The sequence below is a fragment of the Cololabis saira genome, chromosome 20 (assembly GCF_033807715.1).
Source record: "Cololabis saira isolate AMF1-May2022 chromosome 20, fColSai1.1, whole genome shotgun sequence".
Classification (NCBI taxonomy): domain Eukaryota; kingdom Metazoa; phylum Chordata; class Actinopteri; order Beloniformes; family Belonidae; genus Cololabis; species Cololabis saira.
The window spans coordinates 33,673,072-33,695,017 of record NC_084606.1 but is presented as its reverse complement, the minus strand read 5'-3'; the positions used below and the strand labels follow the sequence as shown (position 1 = coordinate 33,695,017).

Sequence of the window (21,946 nt, the reverse complement as noted above, 5' to 3'; positions counted from 1 at the left end):
TTTTACAACTCGAGTACTGGATACATCACATGTATATAGTTACTGGTCTTTGATGTCAAGGTATGAGGGTCTAAAATTTCAGTTTATGCACTCCAGTGTTTGGTTTTATAAGCTAAAGCCTAGTCTGCTGAGGTGAGTAGATATTGTAGATTCATTTTATAAATCACCCAAGTATCCAGTTTGTATCGTCTTTACCTCTGTCTTGTGTGATGTTTGCAGTCTGTTCTTAAAGGTGCATATCACTCTTCTGAAGATTTGTACCAAATGTTCAGAGGACCTGTAATTTGATGCTGGGATTATATAAAATGTAAATAATTCTGGTGGGAAAAAAAAAAAAACCAAAGGCCTTTTGTTTCCTTCCATGACCCTACAAATGCCAATTCAATTTTTCAATATCTTCTAAAAAAGGTGATCTGTGTGGAAGGAGAAAAAAAAAAGCCCAAACAAAAATCAGATTTGCAAACATGATTTATTAATTAATATGTAGGTACTGACATTGCACATAATCCCCTCTAAACAAAAAAACTCAGGAAATAAAAGCTTTTCCCCCATCAATCCATCCTCAGCTGAGGAGATTGGTACATATCAAGAATTGATTCAAGTGGTAACAGAACATGCACCACCGGCTGCACCTGCTTGGGGTTTTCAAAGAAATTAAAAAAGGTTAAATAAAATACAAGGCTGGTTCCTCTAAACTACCTGATGTACCCCATCTGGTCAATCAAAGAAAAAGTTCTTTAAAGAGGGGTTGGTATCACTGGGTTACCAAGCAGATCGTCCATTCTTTCCCTTATTTTTTAAGGCGTTTTTCTAACTTCTAAACATGCACCCAACAGTATCCCTTTTTTTCCACGCCCTGTGCCCCTCCAAAATGTCAGCATCAACACAGAACGCCACAAGACGAGATTGGGGGGGGAGACGGTCAGAGGGTTGACAGCAAGACTAGGTGGGTTGGAGGACTGGGGAGTGCAGTGCATGTGTTCTGAAATAAGCTCAGTCCTCCAACCCTTGGAAACCTATGAAACAAAAAATAAAAGCCAAGGTGGCAGCAAGGATTGAAAAAGACAGTGAAGAAAAAAGACAAGACAACTCCAGTCCTAAAAATAAGCGTTATATTAGTCTGAAATCCTTGTTTGAAAGTGTGAGCAAAAGGAAAAAAAAACAAAAACACACGTTTCCTGTAATTGACAAAAGGTGTCCAAACACAACATCATTAAAGACCATGTAAAAATGCTTTCCATCCATTCAAATAAATCAGTCCACCTTAAACATATTTACTTAAACGGCCCAATATTGTCCATCACAAGGTTGCAAAGCCAGGGTTTGCTCAGCCATAACGTGGAGTCCCACCTCTTCCCCAGGGCCGGGCCACCGTCCCCCTGGAAGTTACTCTGACGCCGTCTGCACTGTGGGGGCTTCTGCCTGTTGGGGGAAGGAAACTGTTGATGTGCACAACCTCCGGACAAAGTACAGTTTCAACACCTTACCTCAGGGGATTTGGGCATTTCAGGAGGGGGTGTCGGGGATTTTGGCATTTTGGGAGGGGATGTCGGGGATTTTGGCATTTCGGGAGGGGATGTCGGGGATTTTGGCATTTCAGGAGGAGATCTCGGAGATTTGGGCATTTCGGGAGGGGATGTCATTTCTGGAGGGGATGTCGGAGAGGTCTTCGGTGATTTTGAAGTGGATCCCAGCTCTTCTGGTTTCGATGCCTGAGGTGGGGTGCCGGGCTCTGATGCAGACTTTTCAGTGTCATTCTTGATGAGAAAAAATATTTATACATTAATAGCGAGTATCCACTGGCAAAGCAGAGAGGTTTAATTTCTTAAACTACCGTATTGACCCGAATATAAGACGACCCTGATTGTAAGACGACCCTCTTTTTCAAGACTCAAGTTTGAAAAAAATACTTTACCAAATAAAATTTTTATACAGAAATTACAGTACATCTGAAACAAATAACAATATATTTGAGAGAAAAAGCATGTTATTTTGCCTCATTCAAATCATGATCTTAAAGTTTGCATCATAACTTCTTCGACCCACTTTTCTCCATTTTCTGTTATTTTCTTCTTTCTTACCGCTATTTTTTATTTTTCTTCTTCATGCTACTGCTATTTTTATTTTTCTTCTTCGTGACAGGGGTTTGCTTTGGCCTGGGGAGTTAAGTTCGGCATTCGCTTTAAAGATATCTGGCGCTATCTAGCGTTGTGAATGGGTATAACGTCTAGACCCCGAATGTAAGACGACCCCCAATTTTTCAGTCTTATTTCAATGCAAAAAACCCCGTCTTATATTCGGGCCAATACGGTACTTTAATGATTTGGGAGGTTAAAAAGGCCGGTGTGGTTTGCCAGCTCAATACCTGACTGGTTTTTGAGGTAGAAGAGTCAGAGTTTCTCTGCCTGCGCCGTCTGACCGGGCGGCGCTGTTTCTGTCCTTGGCCGTCTGTGGCCCCTCCGTTTATCTGGGGGCCCTCAGGGGCCTCCGCCTGCTCCTCCTGCTGCTGCTGCTGCTGCTGCTCCTCCTGCTGCTGCTGCTGCTGCTGCTGCTGCTTCACCTCAGCCGGCTCCTGGCCCTCCTCTGGACCAGGGGCCTTCTGGGCATCTGCAGGCTGCTCAGGAGCTGGACGAGGGCGGAACGGTCTGAATTGATGGGAGATTTTTTATTTAGCTTACGATGAAGTTCAAATGCTTAGAAGTTCTCAGGTTTTAGCCAATAATGTTGAAATACCTGCGATATGGTCGCCAGAATCTGCGCCGTACTGGTTGCTGACCCGACCATTCACCTTCTGCAACTCCGTCTTTCTGCTCTGCTTCTCCCTGGAAAAAAAAAAAAGCCAGCGCATCCATTTACAACTCAATTTTCAGAGCAGCTTCCATGCAGCAGTCAAAATTTCGTGTGCTTACGTTTTGAGGAATCTGCCGTGGCTTTCGGGGCCTGCGGCGTCGCTGCTGAGGCGCCTCTGCGGTACCGTCTACCGGTCTGTCTGCCTCAGAAACAGGGGCTTGGCCCTCAGCTGGCTTGGTCGGGTCACCGGGACGAGGAAAGAATCGCCTACGGAAACGCCGTTTGTTAGGGGCGTAGCGGCTGCCTTTTACTGGAATCCCACCTGGACCGGTCACGTTTGCAGCTTCAGAGCCCTGCGGGACACCGCCAGGAGATTAAACACTTTCCACAACTGCTCATTTGGACAATTCAGGAAACAAGTCAAAATATTTCAGGAAGCTTACCTTGGCTGCCTCGATTACGTCAAACTCTACAATCTCCCCATCCCCAACACTCCGTAGAAATTTCCTAGGGTTGTTCTTCTTGATAGCAGTCTGCCAAGAAATATATTGTCAGAGATGTACCATCAAATCAATGAAGAATCTAGAGCTGGGTATCGATTCAAATGTCAAGAATCGATTCCGATTCTTAAGATTCACAATCGATTATCACCATTTGATCCGATATTGATTTGGGTAAGTGTTGCCTGGATTATATGACTGTAAAATAACTATTGAAATAATAATTTTACAATAATTATTGTGAAATAACTAAGAAATAAATAACTTAAATAGGCATTTCAATATTCATTTAAAGTGCAAAAAAAGAAATAAATTGCAACAGTCTGATTTTATTCTGTCACCAGACAGCTTGCCATGAAGCACCCGGCATTTTTCAGGTATTTCATGACAAACAGTGTCCGATAACAGAGAAACCAAACAAGCTCTAGTAAATATAGATAATATGAACTTCATTGAACTAATATAACATTTAGAAATTTAAGCTGAAATGTCCAGCATTTTCTCTAAAGAAAAGTTAATTTAGTTCAGGAGTTTTCAAAACTACAGTTCACCAGGCAAAAATGTAATGATGGGGGGAAAAAAAAAAAAAAAAATTTTTTTTTTTTTTTTAAATCGATCTTTAGATATACAAATCGATTTTTAGGAATTTATATCAGAATCGATTTAGAGTCAGAAAATCGATTTTTTTTTTTCAACACAGACCTAGAAGAACGCCCCCCCCCCCCCCCCCCCCCCAAATGCAGCACCTTACCTGATGAACAAAGACATCTTCTTGAGTGTCATTCCTACATGAAAAACAAACAAAAAAAAACATGGAGTAGCAGCAACAATTGCTTATGGGGTTTAAAGTTGGATACTTGGGGGGAGTTTGAGCAGTAATGATACTCTACAGTGAAAGGAAACGGTACCTGTTAATAAAGCCATATCCATTACGCACATTAAACCATTTAACTGTGCCTTGAACCAACGTGGCTGCAAGAGAAACACGCAATTAAAACTGCATCCATGCATTCAAACAACATGCTGTTATCTCGTCTGGACTAATGGCAGCCTGGCTGACAGTCAATCATTAACAATAATAAGACTTTGAAACCAGGTCGGTGCTGGGTCACGAGGGGGAGACCCGGACTCACACTTTTTCCTCTCTAAAAAGACAAGGCAATAGTCCAACCTTCCCCGCAAAGCAGAGCAGTGAAAAAACTAAACAAAAGTAGGCTTTCGCCTCACTGTACAATGATTTGCAGCTGCGGCAATCTCAGGTCAAGCCTTTTCTTTAATAAATGCTCCAAACTGGAATTGAAGGGTGACAACTTACTTACATTTCAAATAAGACACTTTTCTTTTTACACAGGAGTAGTACAAACTTTGAACTGGCAGAATAAATGTTTCCCCATGTTGGTGTCAATATAAAAAAGGGGTTTTACTTCATTGGTTGAAGCGGCAATAAATCATAAAACTACGTTAAATTAGTGCAGCACGTGTGACGTCCATGACGGGGATTGAGCGTCATTTTTTTTTTTTAACTTTATTTTTAAATATTTGTATATTTTGGACATAGCAATGTAAGGGGCAGATGACATTACATTTTTGTTGTAATATCTGCCTGTTGATTTTAGGTCTTACCTCGACGACCTATTTTTCATTTAATTATTTATTCAAACAGGTTAAAACAAAAAGATAATCAGAATACATAAAATGTATAGGCTATACCGAAAAGAAAAAAAAACATAAGCAAAACAAAGCAAATTAAAAGAGACAAATCTATATGTAGATAAATATTTCCTGTTTGAAAGGGTGTAGGATGAAGTTTCAAAAAACTTTTAACTTTTAACTTCTAACCTCTAACCTCGACGACCTACAAACCTCCCACTAAAGGCTGATTTATTACACCGACGCAGAGCCTACGCCGTAGGGTACGCGGCGACGCGCAACGTACGGTGTGCGTCGCCGCGTACCCTACGCCGTAGGCTCTGCGTCGATCTGCGACAGCCTTAACACTCCTTAGGTGAAATGAACACCCACCGATGGTTTTCCTCTCCGGCTGTGGTTGGTCCTCCACCTGTGCAGGTGGAGCAGGTGGTGCGGCGATCTGCGTCTCGCTGTCACTCATACTGGCTGTGGATATCTACCTGTGGCTCCTCTGTCCCCCTCCCTCCGGCTCCTCACCAAACTTTCTGTCCACCTCGGCTAAGTTTTTATCCGGACGCAGGCCGAGCCCTGATTGGTTCCCCTGGAGCCGGAGTCGGGCTGTGATTGGCTGAGAGCGGAGGGTTAATCGGGAGGGAAGGTTTGACAGGTGCAGGACAGGTACGACTGACACGTGCCTGATTTTTAATTCCTGGACCTGTAAACAGTCCGTTGTTCTGAGCTGCTTGTTTATGGAGAGTATTTTCTAGAGTATTATTACTTTAAGTATTAAATATCAAGTCTTAGCTGTAACAATGCAGGTTTCAATAACCATGTCTACCTCATACTGTATGGAGGATTTTTTGTGCCAAAATTAAATAAATAAATACATCATTAATTAATTAAAATGGGAATTAAATATATCATTAATTAAATGTGTAATTAATTAATTAAATGCAGTTTTACATTTCATGATTCAACACACAACACAAAATCATTAATTAAATGTGTCATTAATTAATTAAATGCTGAAATAATAAATATATTTTTTTACTTAAAATGAATTGTATTTTAATTAATTAATGACACATGTAATTAATTAATTATATATTTCATTCCCATTTTAATTCATTAATGATGTATTTATTTATTTAATTTTGGCACAAAAAATCCTCCATAATACTGCTGCACCTTTCACTTTTTTTTTTAATTGTGTATACAGGACTGTCTCAGAAAATTAGAATATTGTTATTTTCTGTAATGCAATTACAAAAACAAAAATGTCATACATTCTGGATTCATTACAAATCAACTGAAATATTGCAAGCCTTTTATTATTTTAATATTGCTGATCATGGCTTACAGTTTAAGAAAACTCAAATATCCTATCTCAAAAAATTAGAATATTCTGGGAATCTTAATCTTAAACTGTAATCCATAATCAGCAATATTAAAATAATAAAAGGCTTGCAATATTTCAGTTGATTTGTAATGAATCCAGAATGTATGACATTTTTGTTTTTTTAATTACATTACAGAAAATAAAGAACTATTATCACAATATTCTAAATTTCTGAGACAGTCCTGTATGTTAATAAATTCCCTGTCTGGCATGTTCAAACTTGGCCAATAAAGCTGATTCTGATTCTGATTCTTATTAGAGAGGATGGACTTGAGCTACATGCATTTTAAAATACACGGCCATGTAACTAATCCGATTGATATTTTTTGCGTGTTTGTACATATTTACATGGTTGTGCAATCGTTTATTTTTCGCAGCAAGGAACAGTGGAGATGCAATAAATAGTTATTTTACGTGCAGTTAATGAACAGATCCAAACATGCTGATTTGCTTAAATGGGTCAGTACCGGTTTCCGCCAGTAGGGGGAAGCAAACGCTAAAGAAGCAGATCCAACGAGAAGCGCAGCTTTTTAGTAAGGTGATGATCAAGCGTTCTTCTATTTTTTTCTGTCTTTCTTTTGACACAGGAGATTGTAATACTATTTATATGGTGGGTGTGTAGTTGGGTGAATAAATGAAGTGCCCCCCTCCCCCCAGCTTGGTGGAGGGTTTCTGCAGCTCTTCATAGGGCGAGGTTCACCATAAACCTAACCTTCATGTCACATTTGAAGACTGGATACGCTGTGAGGGGACGTTTCATATCCATTTTAATCTGATCTTTGCCTGTGTCACTTTATTTTGAAAAAGTTTTTCCCTGTAATAACTAGCTCACTGTGGATTTTGTGGAACTTTGCATTTACCGCTTCATCTGACAGCAATAATTTATTAATCACTTTCATTTTGCCTTTAAGTTCAGCCGTCTGGGTCACTGGACTCCAGTTTCACAGGACTAAATTTAACTTAGCTTCAGTGAGAACAGCCAAGTTCAACGGCACCATTCACTGCACACTCGAGGCTGTTGGTCTCTGGAAAGACAAAAAAGAAGTGTGATGTAATGATGGTTTGAGATGGACTTGCAGACAGATGGAAATCACGCTGATATTGTAGCACCATGAGGTTTAGGAAAGCTTTCAATAATGCATGGTTTATTATGACAAGAGGTACTTGGGCTCATTGTCATGTTAAATTTTACATTCATATTTTCAATACAATCTGATGTAGTGTAACATTCAGTGCATCATATTTGGAGGTTGCGTTTGGAAATTGGCAGACAAAGATATGGTTTATACAATTCATGTGTTCGGGTTTGAGTGCATTTTTAATCACCTGGAACAGATGTAAAAATATCTGGAAAATATTTCATTGGATCAGTATGTAGTATGGTAGCGGGTTTATGCCGTTTATGCACAAAAACTGCTCTGAAACACCGGAGCTGCGCAAGAATGAAAAGTCACGCATGCGCACAAAATGTCAAATTGCTGAGGTTTCTGTCATGGACATTTGTATAAAAGCAGCATCAAGCTGATTTAAAGTGTCCGGGGGGACACCGGAAAAGCTGGAACCTCGTTTTCAATATAAAAGTGTGTTCATGTTGAGGAAAAGAACTCGTTTCATGCATGTTTCATAAACAACATAATCATTTAGTCAAATCGTTATAATGTGAAAATCATTTGAAACTCAAGTTTTACACTATTAAAAAAAAAAATCTTTAATTCAATCGTTTCTTTTGAACACAAATGCTGAACTGAATTGAAATTGATTATAGTTACATAGTGATCATCCAGAATCGTGAAGCAACAGATTATAATGGTTTTGGCATGAGAAGCTGAGGGAAAATATAATAAACTTTCACAGGATATCATGAAAAAACTTATGGGTTCCTAGTGATGGTGGCTAAATGTAAGCCCTTTTTGATTTCTGCTATGTCGCACCCTAAATCAGATTATTTTTATTTCACAAGTATCTTTCACAATAAGAGAGGCTGTTGTTAAAAAAAGTAAGAAACCCTCTTTTATTCCAATTGTGATTTCATATATTTTGAAACTTTGTCAAACTGTTACCACCACTTTATATTCAGGATTAGATATAATTTTCCAGCTTTTAATTTTGCATAATTTTCCGTTTCCTTCAGCAATGGCTGAAGTTATTTCTAAGACCTAATTAAACCTAAATTCTCGATCAAAATGAAACCCTGAAAAGCGATGCATCTTATTGTGTCGGCTGCAGGGGGAAGTGTGTTACCATCCTGTAGATTGATGCTGGATGAGGAGCGGCTGGGAGGAGGAGGAGGAGGAGTGGGAGGTGCAGAGTCAGACTACATATCTGGGTTCAGGGCTCTGATCGGACCCGGTGTTCTTCTGCAGGGGGGGCGGACAGCAATCTGGACTGCACTAAAGGGGGGTAGACGAGACCACTGGAATGGGAGAGAAATAATAAAGGGACAGAGAGAGGGGAAAAGAAACAGCTTACAGATAAAAACAGAAAAGAGGAGCGACATCGGGAGCTGGTCCAGCCGAGCCTGATCACGGACCCGCAGAGGAGAGCAGGAGCACGGGAGGAGGATCTCGGGTGACCAGGACACCCACCATCGCGGGAGTAAGTCCCTCATCCAGCAGCAGCACACTGCGCCTGCATGGGCAGACACATGTGTTATTATTATGACACCCCCCTGAACCGGTCCTGCTCCAGCAGGGGACCGGGTCACCAGAACCAGCTGATGCATCTCCTGCAAGTATTCGCTTAGTCACTGTTTGAGAGTGTATGGGCCGGGATGATGCAGCCCATTCCCGGTCCTGAGAGTTTGATCTCGTTATGATCAGCAGGGCTCGTGTTTGTGTTTGGGCTCTCATCACCTGGTCCTGGGGGGCCCTGCGTGTTGTCACCGCCGGTGCACAGTCACCGGGCCTCACCCTGTCACCAGCTCCCGTCATCTCCTTTCCTTTAGCACTGCGGAAAGAGTTCAGCACACTCACCCTCAACATCAGTGGCGTCAATTCAGTCTTACGTATGGCAAGGTTACGAGTCACAGAACTTAACTACAGTATCAATCACCACCAGCAAATACTCATCACACAAGTCTGCTATGTAGTTTATCTGTGTGGTCAAGAAAATTGGAACTTTTTCAAATGCAGTCTCGCTCACACTGCAAAAACTCAAAATCTTACCAGGAATATTTGTCTTATTTCTAGTTAAAATGTCTCATTTTTAGTAAAAAAAATCTCATTACACTTAAAACAAGAGTCATCACCAGAAAAATAACTTCTTATTTGACCATTTTCACCTGTTTCAAGTAAATTTTCACTTAAAATAAGTAGAAAAATCTGCCAGTGGAACAAGATTTATCTTCTCATTACAAGCAAAAAAATCTTGTTCCACTGGCAGATTTTTCCACTTATTTTAAGTGAAAATCTACTTGAAACAGGTGAAAATGGTCAAATAAGTTATTTTTCTGGTGATGACTCTTGTTTTAAATGTAGTTAATTTTTTTTTGACTAAAAGTTTGACATTTTAACTAGAAATAAGACAAATATTCTTGTTAAGATTTTGAGTTTTTGCAGTGTATAATATAGTGAAATCGATCATGTTGTTCTGATTTGCATTTGTAGTTATTCTATATGTATTAAGTAATAGAATAATAGGTGTGGCGGCTGCCATACCTTGCCATACCCAATTGACGCCCCTGCTCAACATCCTTAACATCAGACTCAGAGACAGTTTATTCCCCCAAGTTGTTGCTCTGATGAACTCTCATTGAGTCTCAGAGTAATCAATTACTGTGCAATAATAATAGAAGATAGAAGATAGATAGAATACTTTACTGTCAATGTAGCTGCAGGTACAGTGAGATTGAAAGCAGCATCACCTCTCCAGTGCAAGACAAATAAGAAACAATAGTGCAAACAATAAGAAATATAAGAATATAAGAAATATAAATAATATAAAAAATCTAAAAAAGGTTACGGTGCATTTGAATAGTGAAGATCTGAGATTCTATTTACAGATGATAGTATTTAGTTACACATGTAGTGGAATATTGCACAGATAGAAGTATTGCACGGTAAAAAACAGTTACAAAAAAGACATTCACGTTTTATTCAGGGCAGTTATGGCTTTTGGGAAAAAGCTGTTTATAGTTTTATTATATAATAATAATAATAATAATAATAATAATAATAATAATAATAATAATAATAATAATAATAATAATAATAATAATAACAATAATAATAATAATAATAATAATAATAATAATAAGCATAATCACATCCTGTAACAATGTACCTTTCAATAACCATGTCTACCTCATGCTGCTGAACCTTTCACCTTTTTAAAAAAAAATATGTTAATAAGAGCCATTTGTTTATTTACTGTACAGTGAGCAAAATAGCCGGAGTCAAATTCCCTGTCTGGCATGTTCATACTTGGTCAATAAAGCTGATTCTGATTCTGATTCTGATCAGGAGGGAGGGAATAATGCCGCGTTCCATTTGTCCTCGGAAGTCGGAATTTCCCAGTTCCCAGTCGGAATTTTCAACTGGAACGCCCCTCGAAGTGGGATTTCCTACTAGGAAAGTGGGAGAAGCTTCACCACCCCCGAGTTACCATTCCAAGAAGGCTGCCCTTCCCAGTTCCCAGTTCCGATTTCCGAGGTAAATGGAACGCGGCATTAGTCACGTGGACACGCCCATCGACGTCTGATCCGTGGGTTATTAGCGGCACCGGTTCAACTGTTTCACCAGGGGACCATCCACCCCAACTACTTTGGAGTTACAGTTTTCATCTGGGCGAGTAACCTTTTCCTCTGACTAAAGTAAATGTTCAGGTACCACATGGTCCCAGCAAAACAAAACAATGACGTCAGGAAGCCACGCCCCTCCGTGGAGGATAAGCCAATGGCTGTTCAGAATCAGAATCAGAATAAGAATCAGAATCAGAATCAGAATCAGAAAGAAGTTTATTGCCAAGTAGTTTAACACACACAAGGAATTTGTTTTGGCGATTTCGTGCAATACAAAAGATACAAAAGACAAATAATATTAAAATAAAAAATGTACATGTTGGTTTTAAAGTGGAGCAGGTCTCAGACACCTGCACTTTTCAACTCCATAGAGATCCTTGGAAGATCCTGAACTCTGATCTGTCAAGAGTCAAGGTACTGCAAGAGTATATCTTACTCAGTTTGCTAAATCCAAACAAAACAGAGCTAAATTGAATTGATTGCATAGATCAGGGGCCTGTACTACGAAGCGGGATTTGGGGTTAGCGAGGTAACTTCAGGTTTAACCCTGGGTTTTCAGGACTACGACGGTGGTTCACTTCTTACCGGGGTACATCGCCATGGTAACTTATGCTGAACCGCTAACCTGCTCCGGAGCAGGTTATGTTCGAGATACAGATCGCCGGGTGTAAAAGCACCGCCCACTGACCAATCAGCTCTCTTGGAAAATGACATGCGCTTTCGAAGAGAATCCAGTGGAGCTTGGTGCGCGGATCGTGAGAGGATCCCTCCGAAGAGAACGCGTATTCAGGGACCACCAAAACCCCTTTGCTTTCCCTGATGAGTACCTGTATAAACGATCCAGAAAAAAAGGAAAAAAAGAAAAAAGAGGTGGAGGAGAAAATAAAAAATAAATCAATCAATGAATAAATAAAACAAATCATCACCCAAAATCCGATGTACAGTCAATCCAAAACTAATACCAATTAAATAAATAAATCAAGAAGAAATCTAAAAGAAGATGCATTTGTAAGGGGATAGCAAAAAAGGGATTTTCAATTTCGTCCCTCGAACATTCTGAGAAGTCACTTTAAAATACTAAATACCCCCCTCCTGAAAAAATAAAAAATAAAATAAAATAAATAAAAAAACCCAATTCTTTGGTACAGCATCAGCACAAGTTATCGGTCAACAACAATAGTTATAGAACCAATATATACAGACTGTCTCAGAAAATTAGAATATTGTGATTTTCTGTAATGCAAACACAAAAACAAAAAAAAATGTCATACATTCTGGATTCATTACAAATCAACTGAAATATTGCAAGCCTTTTATTATTTTAATATTGCTGATCATGGTTTACAGTTTAAGATTAAGAGTCCCAGAATATTCAAATATATGTTTATATCCCTATGAATTTACGCATTTATACAGTCAGCGATCTTTTGCCAGCTGTCTTTCCTGCATTTTGCAGCTGCAACTGTGTTGCTTTTTGCCTGTATTATATGCCTATACTCATCATATTTCCGTAAAATTATTGTTTGCTCTTCGCTACTGAAATAAGCGGCTCTGACAGCGGACTTCTCCATGCTTGCGATTGGTCATGCGCTGAAAACACAGCCCCTTTTATGTGCACGCGCTCATATCCAGGTTGGAGAAACCTGGGTTGATATACCGAGTTGATAACCACCGTCGTGTGACCGCTTAGCGTGATTGCAATTGTCCCGCTTAGTGAATCTGGATAAGGAAAAGATATCCTGGATATGTTGAACTTGCTTCGTAGTACAGGCCCCTGAAGATATGCTTATCCAAAATAAACAAATTAAATGTAAATGTAATCCTATCCTGCAAGATCTTATTGGACTTTAACAAGAATTACTGATAGGTCACTTAAAAAGTTTGTTTGTTAGCAACTAAACATTCTTGAACATTCTTGAACGCAATAATCCAGTTTCAAATTCCAAACTTAATTGTTACCATTTAGTTAATTCTTTTTGCAGTAGACCGGTGCAGCGGTTCTTGTGGCCTTAATTAGGAAAGCATGTTCCCTGTCTTCCTCAGTGTTGAATAGAAGTGTCAGTTCCTCTCCATCTCCCACGTTTTTATTGGATTCGCCAGCTGACTCTCACGCATTTCCAGCTGTTTCTGCTGAAATATCGACAGGTTTTCTCCAGGCGGCACTGCCTGCTTTTATTTTGTCGTCGTGAGGTGAGATGAGATCGTAATAGTGCTGACACTGTGAGAAAAACTCAATCTGACCAAGTAACAGTTTGCCAATTCAATTGAGCCCCAGAAAAAGATGGGTCAATTAGAATAAAAAAACACAGGACGAAATGTTAAACTGTCCCTTGTGCCAATAGGTGGTGAGAACTCATTTGGATTCTCCTAGTATTTTATGGACTGATTTTGGATGAGTAAATCTGGCTTTTAATGATAAAGTCTTCATTTAATACGTTTTTTTATTTTCTGTATGAAAACATACAGTACAAGAGGTAAATACCCTAAAGCAGGGGTCTGCAACCCAAAATGTTGAAGAGCCATATTGGACCAAAAACACAAAAAACAAATATGTCTGGAGCCGCAAAAAATTAAAAGTCTTGTATAAGCCTTAGAATGAAGGCAACACATCCTGCATGTATCTATATTAGCTTTAACTGGGGGAAGATTTTTTTTTCATTATGCACTTCGAGAAAAAAGTCGAAATGTCAAGATTAATGTTGAAGTACAATCTTGAGACAAAAGTCGAAATGTTGAGAAAAAAAGTCGAAATGTTGAGAAAAAAGTAAAAATGTCGAGAAAAAAGTCGAAATGTTGAGAAAAAAGTCAAAATATTGAGGAAAAAAGTCAAAATATTGAGAAAAAAGTTGAAATTTCGAGAAAAAAGTCGAAATTTCGAGAAAAAAGTAGAAATGTAAAGATTAATGTTGAAATACAATCTTGAGACAAAAGTTGAAATGTTGAGAAAAAAGTCGAAATGTTGAGAAAAGTCAAAATGTTGAGAAAAAGTCAAAATGTCGAGAAAAAAGTCAAAATGTCGAGAAAAAAGTCGAAATGTTGAGAAAAAAGTCAAAATGTCGAGAAAAAAGTCAAAATATTGAGAAAAAAGTCGAAATTTTGAGAAAAAAGTCGAAATATCGAGATCAAAAAGGAAAGGAAAAAGTAAGAAAAAAGGAAAAAAAGAAGGAAAAAAATAGAAAAAAGAAAAGGAAAAAAGAGAAATCAAGAAGAAAAAAAGGGAAAAATGGTCAAACATTTTTTTTAAAGCTCCAGGGAGCCACTAGGGCGGCACTAAAGAGCCGCATGCGGCTCTGGAGCCACGGCTGCCGACCCCTGATCTAAAGGCTTCTGTAGGATTTAGGTGTGTAAGTTGCAGCTAGATGCTGCTTATCATTTACCCTTGATGGATTTAGAACCAGGGGGTGCAGGCCGTTATAAATCAGATGTTTTTGGCAGTTTGCTGGTCTGGAACATTCAGATGCATGTTACTACAATGCTAAAAGGGAAAGACATAAGCAATGTTCTTGATAAGGCAATTGTTGCTGCGCATCAATTTGAAAAGGATAACAAAACCATCTTAAATGACATGTTCTACAGTGCTAAAGGATGGAAACCGTTAGAGAGTGACATCCCAGCAAATTTAGCCCAACCTCAGACTGTGTAATGTATAGAGAAAAAGATTTTGTCTCTCCAGATGAAACTCAACAGCTACAACATAGACCCTTCAGGCCTCAAAGACCTTGTTAAATGTTGACGCCTGTGACAGCACAATTAGAAGAGTGAAAAAGTTTGCTTTGTTTTGAAGATTTTCCTTGTAAAAAGCCTCTCCTGTCTAAAAAGATCACAGGATGACTGAGGTTTGCAACACTGCCTCTTAACGAACCACAAGCATTTCAGCAGGAACAGCTCATACCCCCTACCAAGCCTGTCGACGGAGGGGGAATGATTAAGGGGTTGTTTTTCAGCCACAGACCTTTGATGCCTTACAGTTATTGAGTCAACCACAAGCCTCTCTGTATATGAGAGTATACTAGAGGCAAATGTGTCTATCTGTCAGACAAGTGAAGCTTGGTCAAAACTTGGTCCTGCAGCAGTATTAAAAAATGTTGCATGTTGTTGCTCATCTCAAGTTATATTTTTCTAAAAGACCCGCTATTTTTTACTACTGCTAACCTTTACTACCGTCCTGTGCTTTCACCTCTTTGACAGGCATGGCAGATGCAGACCTGGACTTCCAGACAGGTGATGCAGGAGCATCCGCCACCTACCCCATGCAGTGCTCTGCCCTGCGCAAAAATGGTTTTGTTGTGCTGAAAGGCCGGCCCTGCAAGATCGTTGAGATGTCCACGTCCAAGACCGGCAAGCACGGCCACGCTAAGGTCAGTGAATCACTCAAGCGCCGTGACATGATGGATGCAAATGACTTCTGACGATTTTTTTCAACTACCGTATTTTCCGCACTATAAGGCGCAATTAAAAGCCTTTGATTTTCTCAAAAATCGGCAGTGCGCCTTATAATGCAGTGCGTCTTATATATGATCATTACGGTAATTTCTGTTACTGTAGTCAGGGGGATTGTGGGTAATGTAGGTGGTGTTGCCGAAGTAATGGCGCTAAAAACGTCAGGAATCGTCACAGACGTTCAAGACAAACAGCGGCAACGCTGACTCGTATAATGGAGACTTTGACGAGACGGAGCAAAGCTGGTTTTTATTTTGTTAATAAAGTTTGACATACGGTACTTTTCTTCTTGTTTTTTTTTTTTGCATTTGCTGTAAGTTTTTTGTAGCATTTCCGGTAGCGCAGCTCCATCAGGTAGATACGTAACTCAACCCCAGCCACTATAGTACGGCATTTTACCAGATATTTAGTGCGCCTTATAATGCAGTGCGCCTTATAGTGCGGAAAATACGGTAAATAAAATATTGCAGTGTTCCCCAAACAGTAATATATATATATATATATATATATATATATATATATATATATATATATATATATATATATATATATATATATATATATATATATATATATATATATATATATATATTAGTACAGGTTTGGAGTTGTTTTCACAGGAGCTTCATCTGAAGGAGGAAAAAGATGGAGAGTCGGTGGACGAGCACTGTACTCTCAGTTCACTCAACAGTCATGAATATTAATGCACATTAATGGACACTTTCAATCTGTACAAAAACCTCAGTGAGTCTCTGTTGGGTTACAGTTTTCATCTTTTAAAACAAATGGAGTGATTTAAAAAGTATATTTATGGTTAAATGTGGTCCACTTAGCAAGATCATCACTCATTTCAACTACAGAAGGATCACAAATACTCCACAAACAGCACACTGAAATATTTTGTACATACACATTTTTGTCCCTTCTCTATAATTAATACTTTATGTGTGATTTGTTGTTCTGCAGGTTCACTTGGTTGGTATTGACATCTTCTCCGGTAAGAAGCATGAAGATATTTGTCCCTCCACCCACAACATGGATGTTCCCAACATCAAAAGAATGGATTACCAGGTGAGCAGAGGTCCACGCTTGTCTGCAAAAATGTTGATGAAGCTGGAAAAATCTGCTGTAGTTTGAAATCAGATTGTTGCAACTTGGTTTCTAAAGCACTGACTTTACTAACAAGCCATCATTTTTAATGTGACGTGTTAATCTTCATGTGAAATAAGACCGAGCCTTTTCTTTTCCGGCACGTTTCCGAAAAAGTTTGCAAAAAAAATCATAAGAAAATGGTCATAATCAGTTAACAAATAATTTAATTAATAAAAGATATTTGGACAAAGGAAGAAAAGCAGCTGGCAATAAACACTGATGCCAGAGGGAAACAGCATTTAAATGTTTGGAATAATGTTTATTTACAATAATTAGCATCAGACTCTGAGGCTCATCAAGAGGGAATCAGCTGTTTTCAAAACTCTCAGAGACCAAAGTTATAGCTGTGATACCAAAACAAATCTGTATGATGTGTGTTTTTCTTACATGTTCATTTCTCCGTTGAGTTTAATTAACACAGATAGTAAAATACTTTTAAAAATCATTCCATAATTACTGATGTCAGATAGACATAAAAGGAACCTTGATGACAGTAAAGCACAGAAGTGTCTTCAGTATTCACATTCATTACTCAGGTAGAAGTATAGATACTAGAGTTTAAAAATACTCTTGTAGAAGTTGAAGTATCAACTCAAGTTTTTTACTCAAGTAAAAGTATAAAAGTACTGGTTTCAAAACTACTGAAAGTATAAAAGTAAAAGTAATGTAAGGGGGAAAAAAGCCATTAAGGACAAAAGCCATTGAAAATGAATGCATCTTAGTATAATGCAAATATATTAAAGAAGCATATATGTGTACTATTGAGCATTAACATGTGTTTCAGAGAGCAGGAGATATGATGACTAGTTGCCTATAAGTATTGTAATGGTGCAAAAAGTCAAACTTCAGAGGCATGTTATCATTTATCCTAACCTTTATTGGAATGTACATCCAAGTTTAGTTGCAGGAATCTGAGGGAACGGATGTAAGAACAAAACTGGACAAGAACATCTGAAACAACCACAACCAAATTCACTCTATCCAGATGGAGCAATTTAACTGGATAGTTTTTATTAAAGGCCGAAATGAAATAGAGTAACGAGGCTGTTTTTAAAATGTAAGGAGTAAAAAGTACAGATAATTGCGTGAAAATGTAAGGAGTAAAAGTAAAAAGTCGTCTGAAAAATAATTACTCCAGTGAAGTATAGATAACCAAAATTTCTATTTAAGTAAGGTAACAAAGTATTTGTACTTCGTTACTTGACACCTCTGGTAAGGCAAGAGGGAGAAGCTTGAGAAATCACACCTTAGAGACCAAAGCATATGTAAGCAATCTAATGAATAAAGTCTGAATTTAGTTGTCGTAAAAAGAAAAAATTATAGGAGTGAAAAAGCCCCACACTTTACTATAAACTCAGCTATCTCAGTCATAATCTTTGACTGTACATCACATCACATGCTGGTATAACACACAGTGACATACACTTACCATGATGAAGCAGTTTTACCAGAAGTGCTGGATCATCCTTATTATTATCCTTATCCTTATTCATTCCCACTGTAATGTCAGTGGCAGAGCTGTGTGCCCCCATGTGGTCAAAAGAGGTATTGCTACACGCTGTGACATTGAGGTAATTGATTTGTTTTAAAGGGGGCCTATTATGGCATCTAATACCTATTTTAAACAGGCCTTGAATGTCTTAAAAACAAGCTTTTGATTGTTTTTGCTAAATAAATCAGAAATTCAGCCTCTAAACCAGGGGTGTCAAACATACGGCCCGCGGGCCGGAACCGGCCCCCAAGGAGGTTCGATCATTATGCCCGCGGGATAATTTAAAAGTGAAAAAATGCATCAAAGACATGGAATTAAAATTTTTAATAAGATGCAATTCATGTATTATCCGCTAGGGGGCGCACTGTTTTGATCAGGGTAGAAGACAACAGCGGTATCAATGCGCCATCTGCTTCTTTATAAATCTCATTTAATCTTAAAGTACATTGCTATATTTTTCAATACCAATTCATTGTTAAAGTTTTGTGCCTTTGCACAATCAGTGGGATCAGTTGCAATGCATATAGGTGAATGATAAAAGTACATTGCACATTTATCTAAGGAAATATGAGGTGTTCCATGAAATGTTTTGTAAAAGGAATGTTCATTGAATTTCAACATTTTCCTAATGTTCTTGCGCTTTTTTACACCAAAAAAAAGGAAAGACATGATATTTTGAGTGCGACTTCGACTTTGAGTGCGACTTCCATACATGCTATAATATAGCATGTATGGTATAATTTTAATGGTCCGGCCCACTTGACATCTACCGAGGCCGTATGTGGCCCACGATGTGAAATGAGTTTGACACCCCTGCTCTAAACCATGTCTTTATCATCTCATTCTCTAACCTCATTATCTATGCAGGATTCTGAGTGGGCGGGGCTATGATAATGAGGCTCTGTGCTGATTGGCTGCCTGAATGACGCGATCCACCTCTACGAAAAAATGTCGGAAGCTCCGGCCGGTGGAGTTAGTTGTGGGCGTGGTTTCACGCATCGGAGGCCAAACTATGTAAATTGCATTTTGGTTACGTAACGAGGGGAGCAAAATCTTATTGGCTCGTAGATCCACATCACACTGGACGGCTCATCCGGGCGGCTGTACAGACACTGCAGAATTTGGTTGCTTTCCTCCTTCTCTGAGTTGCTGAGGGGAGACCACTTTATATATGTTAAAGCAAGAGAAAACTTGTTTTTCATAATAGGTCCCCTTTAAATTGCAGCTTAATTGTTTTTTGCTCAGTCCCAAACTTCAAATCAGCATTAAAAAAAACAAACTTTATGCTTCAGCCATTCAAAAGGTTAAAAAAAAAAAGAAAAATCATTGAGATTGTCGAGTCTGTTGCCAAAAAAAGAGGAGGAAAAAGTTAATGCATACTTTTAATTTAATCTAATATCAAACCAGTCTGGTGGAACTTGATATGTCATCAAATATGATGATATGGTAAAACTATACAAACTAATAACATGATGTGTGCTGTGGAATCCTGAGTGCCTGCCAGAGTGAATGGTTTAGTGTTTCCTGCAGAAGGGAAACCACACAGTCTCAGTGTTCCCATCAAAACATCTCTGTAGATCTTGATAACAACGATAATTATAATTATTCCTCTATCCTCCCTCTTCCAGCTGATTGGTATCCAAGATGGCTATCTGTCCCTGCTCCAGGATAGCGGGGAGGTGAGGGAGGATCTGAAGACACCTGAAGGAGACCTGGGGAAAGAAATAGAAAGCAAGCACGACGCTGGAGAGGAGATTCTGGTTGGTATTACACCTTATTGCCTCACTCTTCACTCTCTCGCTTCCTGTTGCATTTTTCTGTCGCGCGGAAAAGAAATGCCGAACGACGCTCATCCTCATTTCTTCTGATTCTTTTAGATCACTGTTCTAAATGCAATGGATGAGGAATCTGCAATTGGTATCAAAGCCTTGGGTAAATAAGCCACTGCAGGTAAATACAGAGCTGCAGCTGTTGCAACACGCTGCTCTTCTCTCACCCCACGACTACCGCCTGACCCAAGCCTGCCTGAAGAAGAGAGTGTTATATGAATAGATGTAGTGTGCACGTGTGTCTGGATCTTACATTACGAGACCACCAGCATGTGCCATGCCAGGGCGGGGTGTGTGTGTGTGAGAGAGAGAGACCATATACAGCAGCAAGGGGCCATTTAAAATAGGTAATACTTACATTTATATGTCTGCTATAATGGAAATATCTGCTTGTTATATTAATGCATTGCATAATATTTTTTTGTATATACAGGACTGTCTCAAAAAATTAGAATATTGTGATTTTCTGTAATGCAATTACAAAAACAAAAATGTCATACATTCTGGATTCATTACAAATCAACTGAAATATTGCAAGCCTTTTATTATTTTAATATTGCTGATCATGGCTTACACTTTAAGAAAACTCAAATATCCTATCTCAAAAAAATTAGAATATTCTGGGAATCTTAATCTTAAACTGTAAGCCATAATCAGCAATATTAAAATAATAAAAGGCTTGAAATATTTCAGTTGATTTGTAAGGAATTCACAATGTATGACATTTTTTTTTTTAAATTGCATTACAGAAAATAAAGAACTTTATGACAATATTCTAATTTTCTGAGACAGTCCTGTACATGTTTGAGGGAGATATTAGCGATTAGCTGATTTACAACAAAATGTAAGTTTTAATGAGTGTCATCACAACGGCAGATTGTATGAATGATTGATTACTGAACAGTTTGCCAATGTGGACTTGCCTACCCCTTAATATACGTTTTGTTTTATGTTAACACTAATGAGCATGAGCATCAGCATGCAACTTTTTCTGAGCTGCATTTTATTTTATAGCCTCATTTAGTCATTTTCTTTTCTCTATTTCTTTTTTTTTCCCAAGAAACAGATTGTAGCATTGTTGGCCCAAACTGTTTTATGCACTTTCCTTTCTGCACCTGCAAACTATGGACAGTACGATTAGGCGTCCATGAAAAAAATGTTTTATGAGTTAGTTGTGCAGTTGTTTCCTCTGCAGAGGCTAGTTAAAACGCTCATTAAAACATGGTTCCTTGTGTTTATTGTTTTAAGCATCTTCCTTCAGTGGAGCCTGACTCTCTTTCTTCCCATTCCTCCTACCTTTTTAATTCTGTTTCAGGGGCAATCGAGATGCACTGGACCTTGGGAAAAGGAGGGGACATTGCATCGTCAATGCTATTCTCCCTCTTTTTTCTTTGTTTTTTCATACTTTCTCTCCCTCACGGTTTTCTGACCCTCCATGAAAGAAATTTAATGAATAATTGGGAACAGTAAAAGAAAAAAAAACATGTACCGGTATATGCAGATAATAAAAAAAACACATCTGAATCCAGGTGTACAGATTTAAGACAAGTCTCTCTAAAGATTGAGTTGTCTACACATTTTCTGCCCTCTCCCTCTAGGGGCAAGCTGTTGAAATCTTTTTTTTTTTTTTTTTTAATGTATGTTCCAGACATATTAAGGGCTTCAACTCTAGATCTGCTTTGTCCTATTGAGGCTTGTTCAGCAGGTGCAATCCAATATGATGGAGTACATGGATTCATTTTGTACCTCAGGATGGCTCCGCCCCTCCCTCTGCTGTTTATGTCATCACCCAACTTATTAAACAAAGATTGACAATGTGGACGAGGGTTACGTTTCTTTTTGCCTGAAAGCCTATAAAAATGTCAAAGACAAGAAAACTAATTATTCAAGTCCTTCAGCCCAAACTGTCTTGACAGAAGTGTTTTAAGCAACGACGGGAGCAAAAAACGTAAGCTTTGATTTCAGGAGGAAGTTTGT

The 21,946-nt window shown here is 38.6% G+C and overlaps 2 protein-coding genes across 2 annotated transcripts; one reads left to right on the top strand and one right to left on the bottom strand.

Moving 5' to 3' along the window:
- Positions 1–456: 456 nt before the first annotated feature.
- Positions 457–5,482, bottom strand: LOC133420510 (Y-box-binding protein 2-B-like). The gene is made up of 10 exons (XM_061710205.1): positions 5,313–5,482; positions 4,199–4,262; positions 4,042–4,075; positions 3,234–3,323; positions 2,857–3,143; positions 2,734–2,822; positions 2,561–2,625; positions 2,366–2,521; positions 1,488–1,757; positions 457–1,422 (listed from the first exon to the last, which is right to left on the bottom strand). The coding sequence occupies exons 1-10, from the start codon at positions 5,398–5,400 to the stop codon at positions 1,387–1,389; spliced, it is 1,179 nt and encodes a 392-aa protein (XP_061566189.1). The 5' UTR covers positions 5,401–5,482; the 3' UTR covers positions 457–1,386.
- Positions 5,483–8,632: 3,150 nt separating this feature from the next.
- On the top strand, positions 8,633–21,451 carry LOC133420092 (eukaryotic translation initiation factor 5A-1). Its single transcript, XM_061709661.1, has 6 exons — positions 8,633–8,913; positions 15,245–15,414; positions 16,463–16,567; positions 19,769–19,900; positions 20,018–20,090; positions 21,285–21,451. The coding sequence occupies exons 2-5, from the start codon at positions 15,247–15,249 to the stop codon at positions 20,078–20,080; spliced, it is 468 nt and encodes a 155-aa protein (XP_061565645.1). The 5' UTR covers positions 8,633–8,913; positions 15,245–15,246; the 3' UTR covers positions 20,081–20,090; positions 21,285–21,451.
- Positions 21,452–21,946: the final 495 nt, after the last annotated feature.

What these genes read in the sequence shown, in the direction of transcription:
- LOC133420510 (XM_061710205.1), bottom strand. Translation starts at nt 5,400, where the DNA reads ATGAGTGACAGCGAGACGCAGATCGCCGCACCACCTGCTCCACCTGCA. An exon ending in GGATATGGCTTTATTAACAG is followed by an intron (nt 4,076 to 4,198) that starts GTACCGTTTCCT and finishes TTTTTCATGTAG; the next exon opens with GAATGACACTCAAGAAGATG. An exon ending in TTCTGGCGACCATATCGCAG is followed by an intron (nt 2,626 to 2,733) that starts GTATTTCAACAT and finishes GCCCTCGTCCAG; the next exon opens with CTCCTGAGCAGCCTGCAGAT.
- LOC133420092 (XM_061709661.1), top strand. Translation starts at nt 15,247, where the DNA reads ATGGCAGATGCAGACCTGGACTTCCAGACAGGTGATGCAGGAGCATCC. An exon ending in TCAAAAGAATGGATTACCAG is followed by an intron (nt 16,568 to 19,768) that starts GTGAGCAGAGGT and finishes TCCCTCTTCCAG; the next exon opens with CTGATTGGTATCCAAGATGG. An exon ending in ACGCTGGAGAGGAGATTCTG is followed by an intron (nt 19,901 to 20,017) that starts GTTGGTATTACA and finishes TGATTCTTTTAG; the next exon opens with ATCACTGTTCTAAATGCAAT.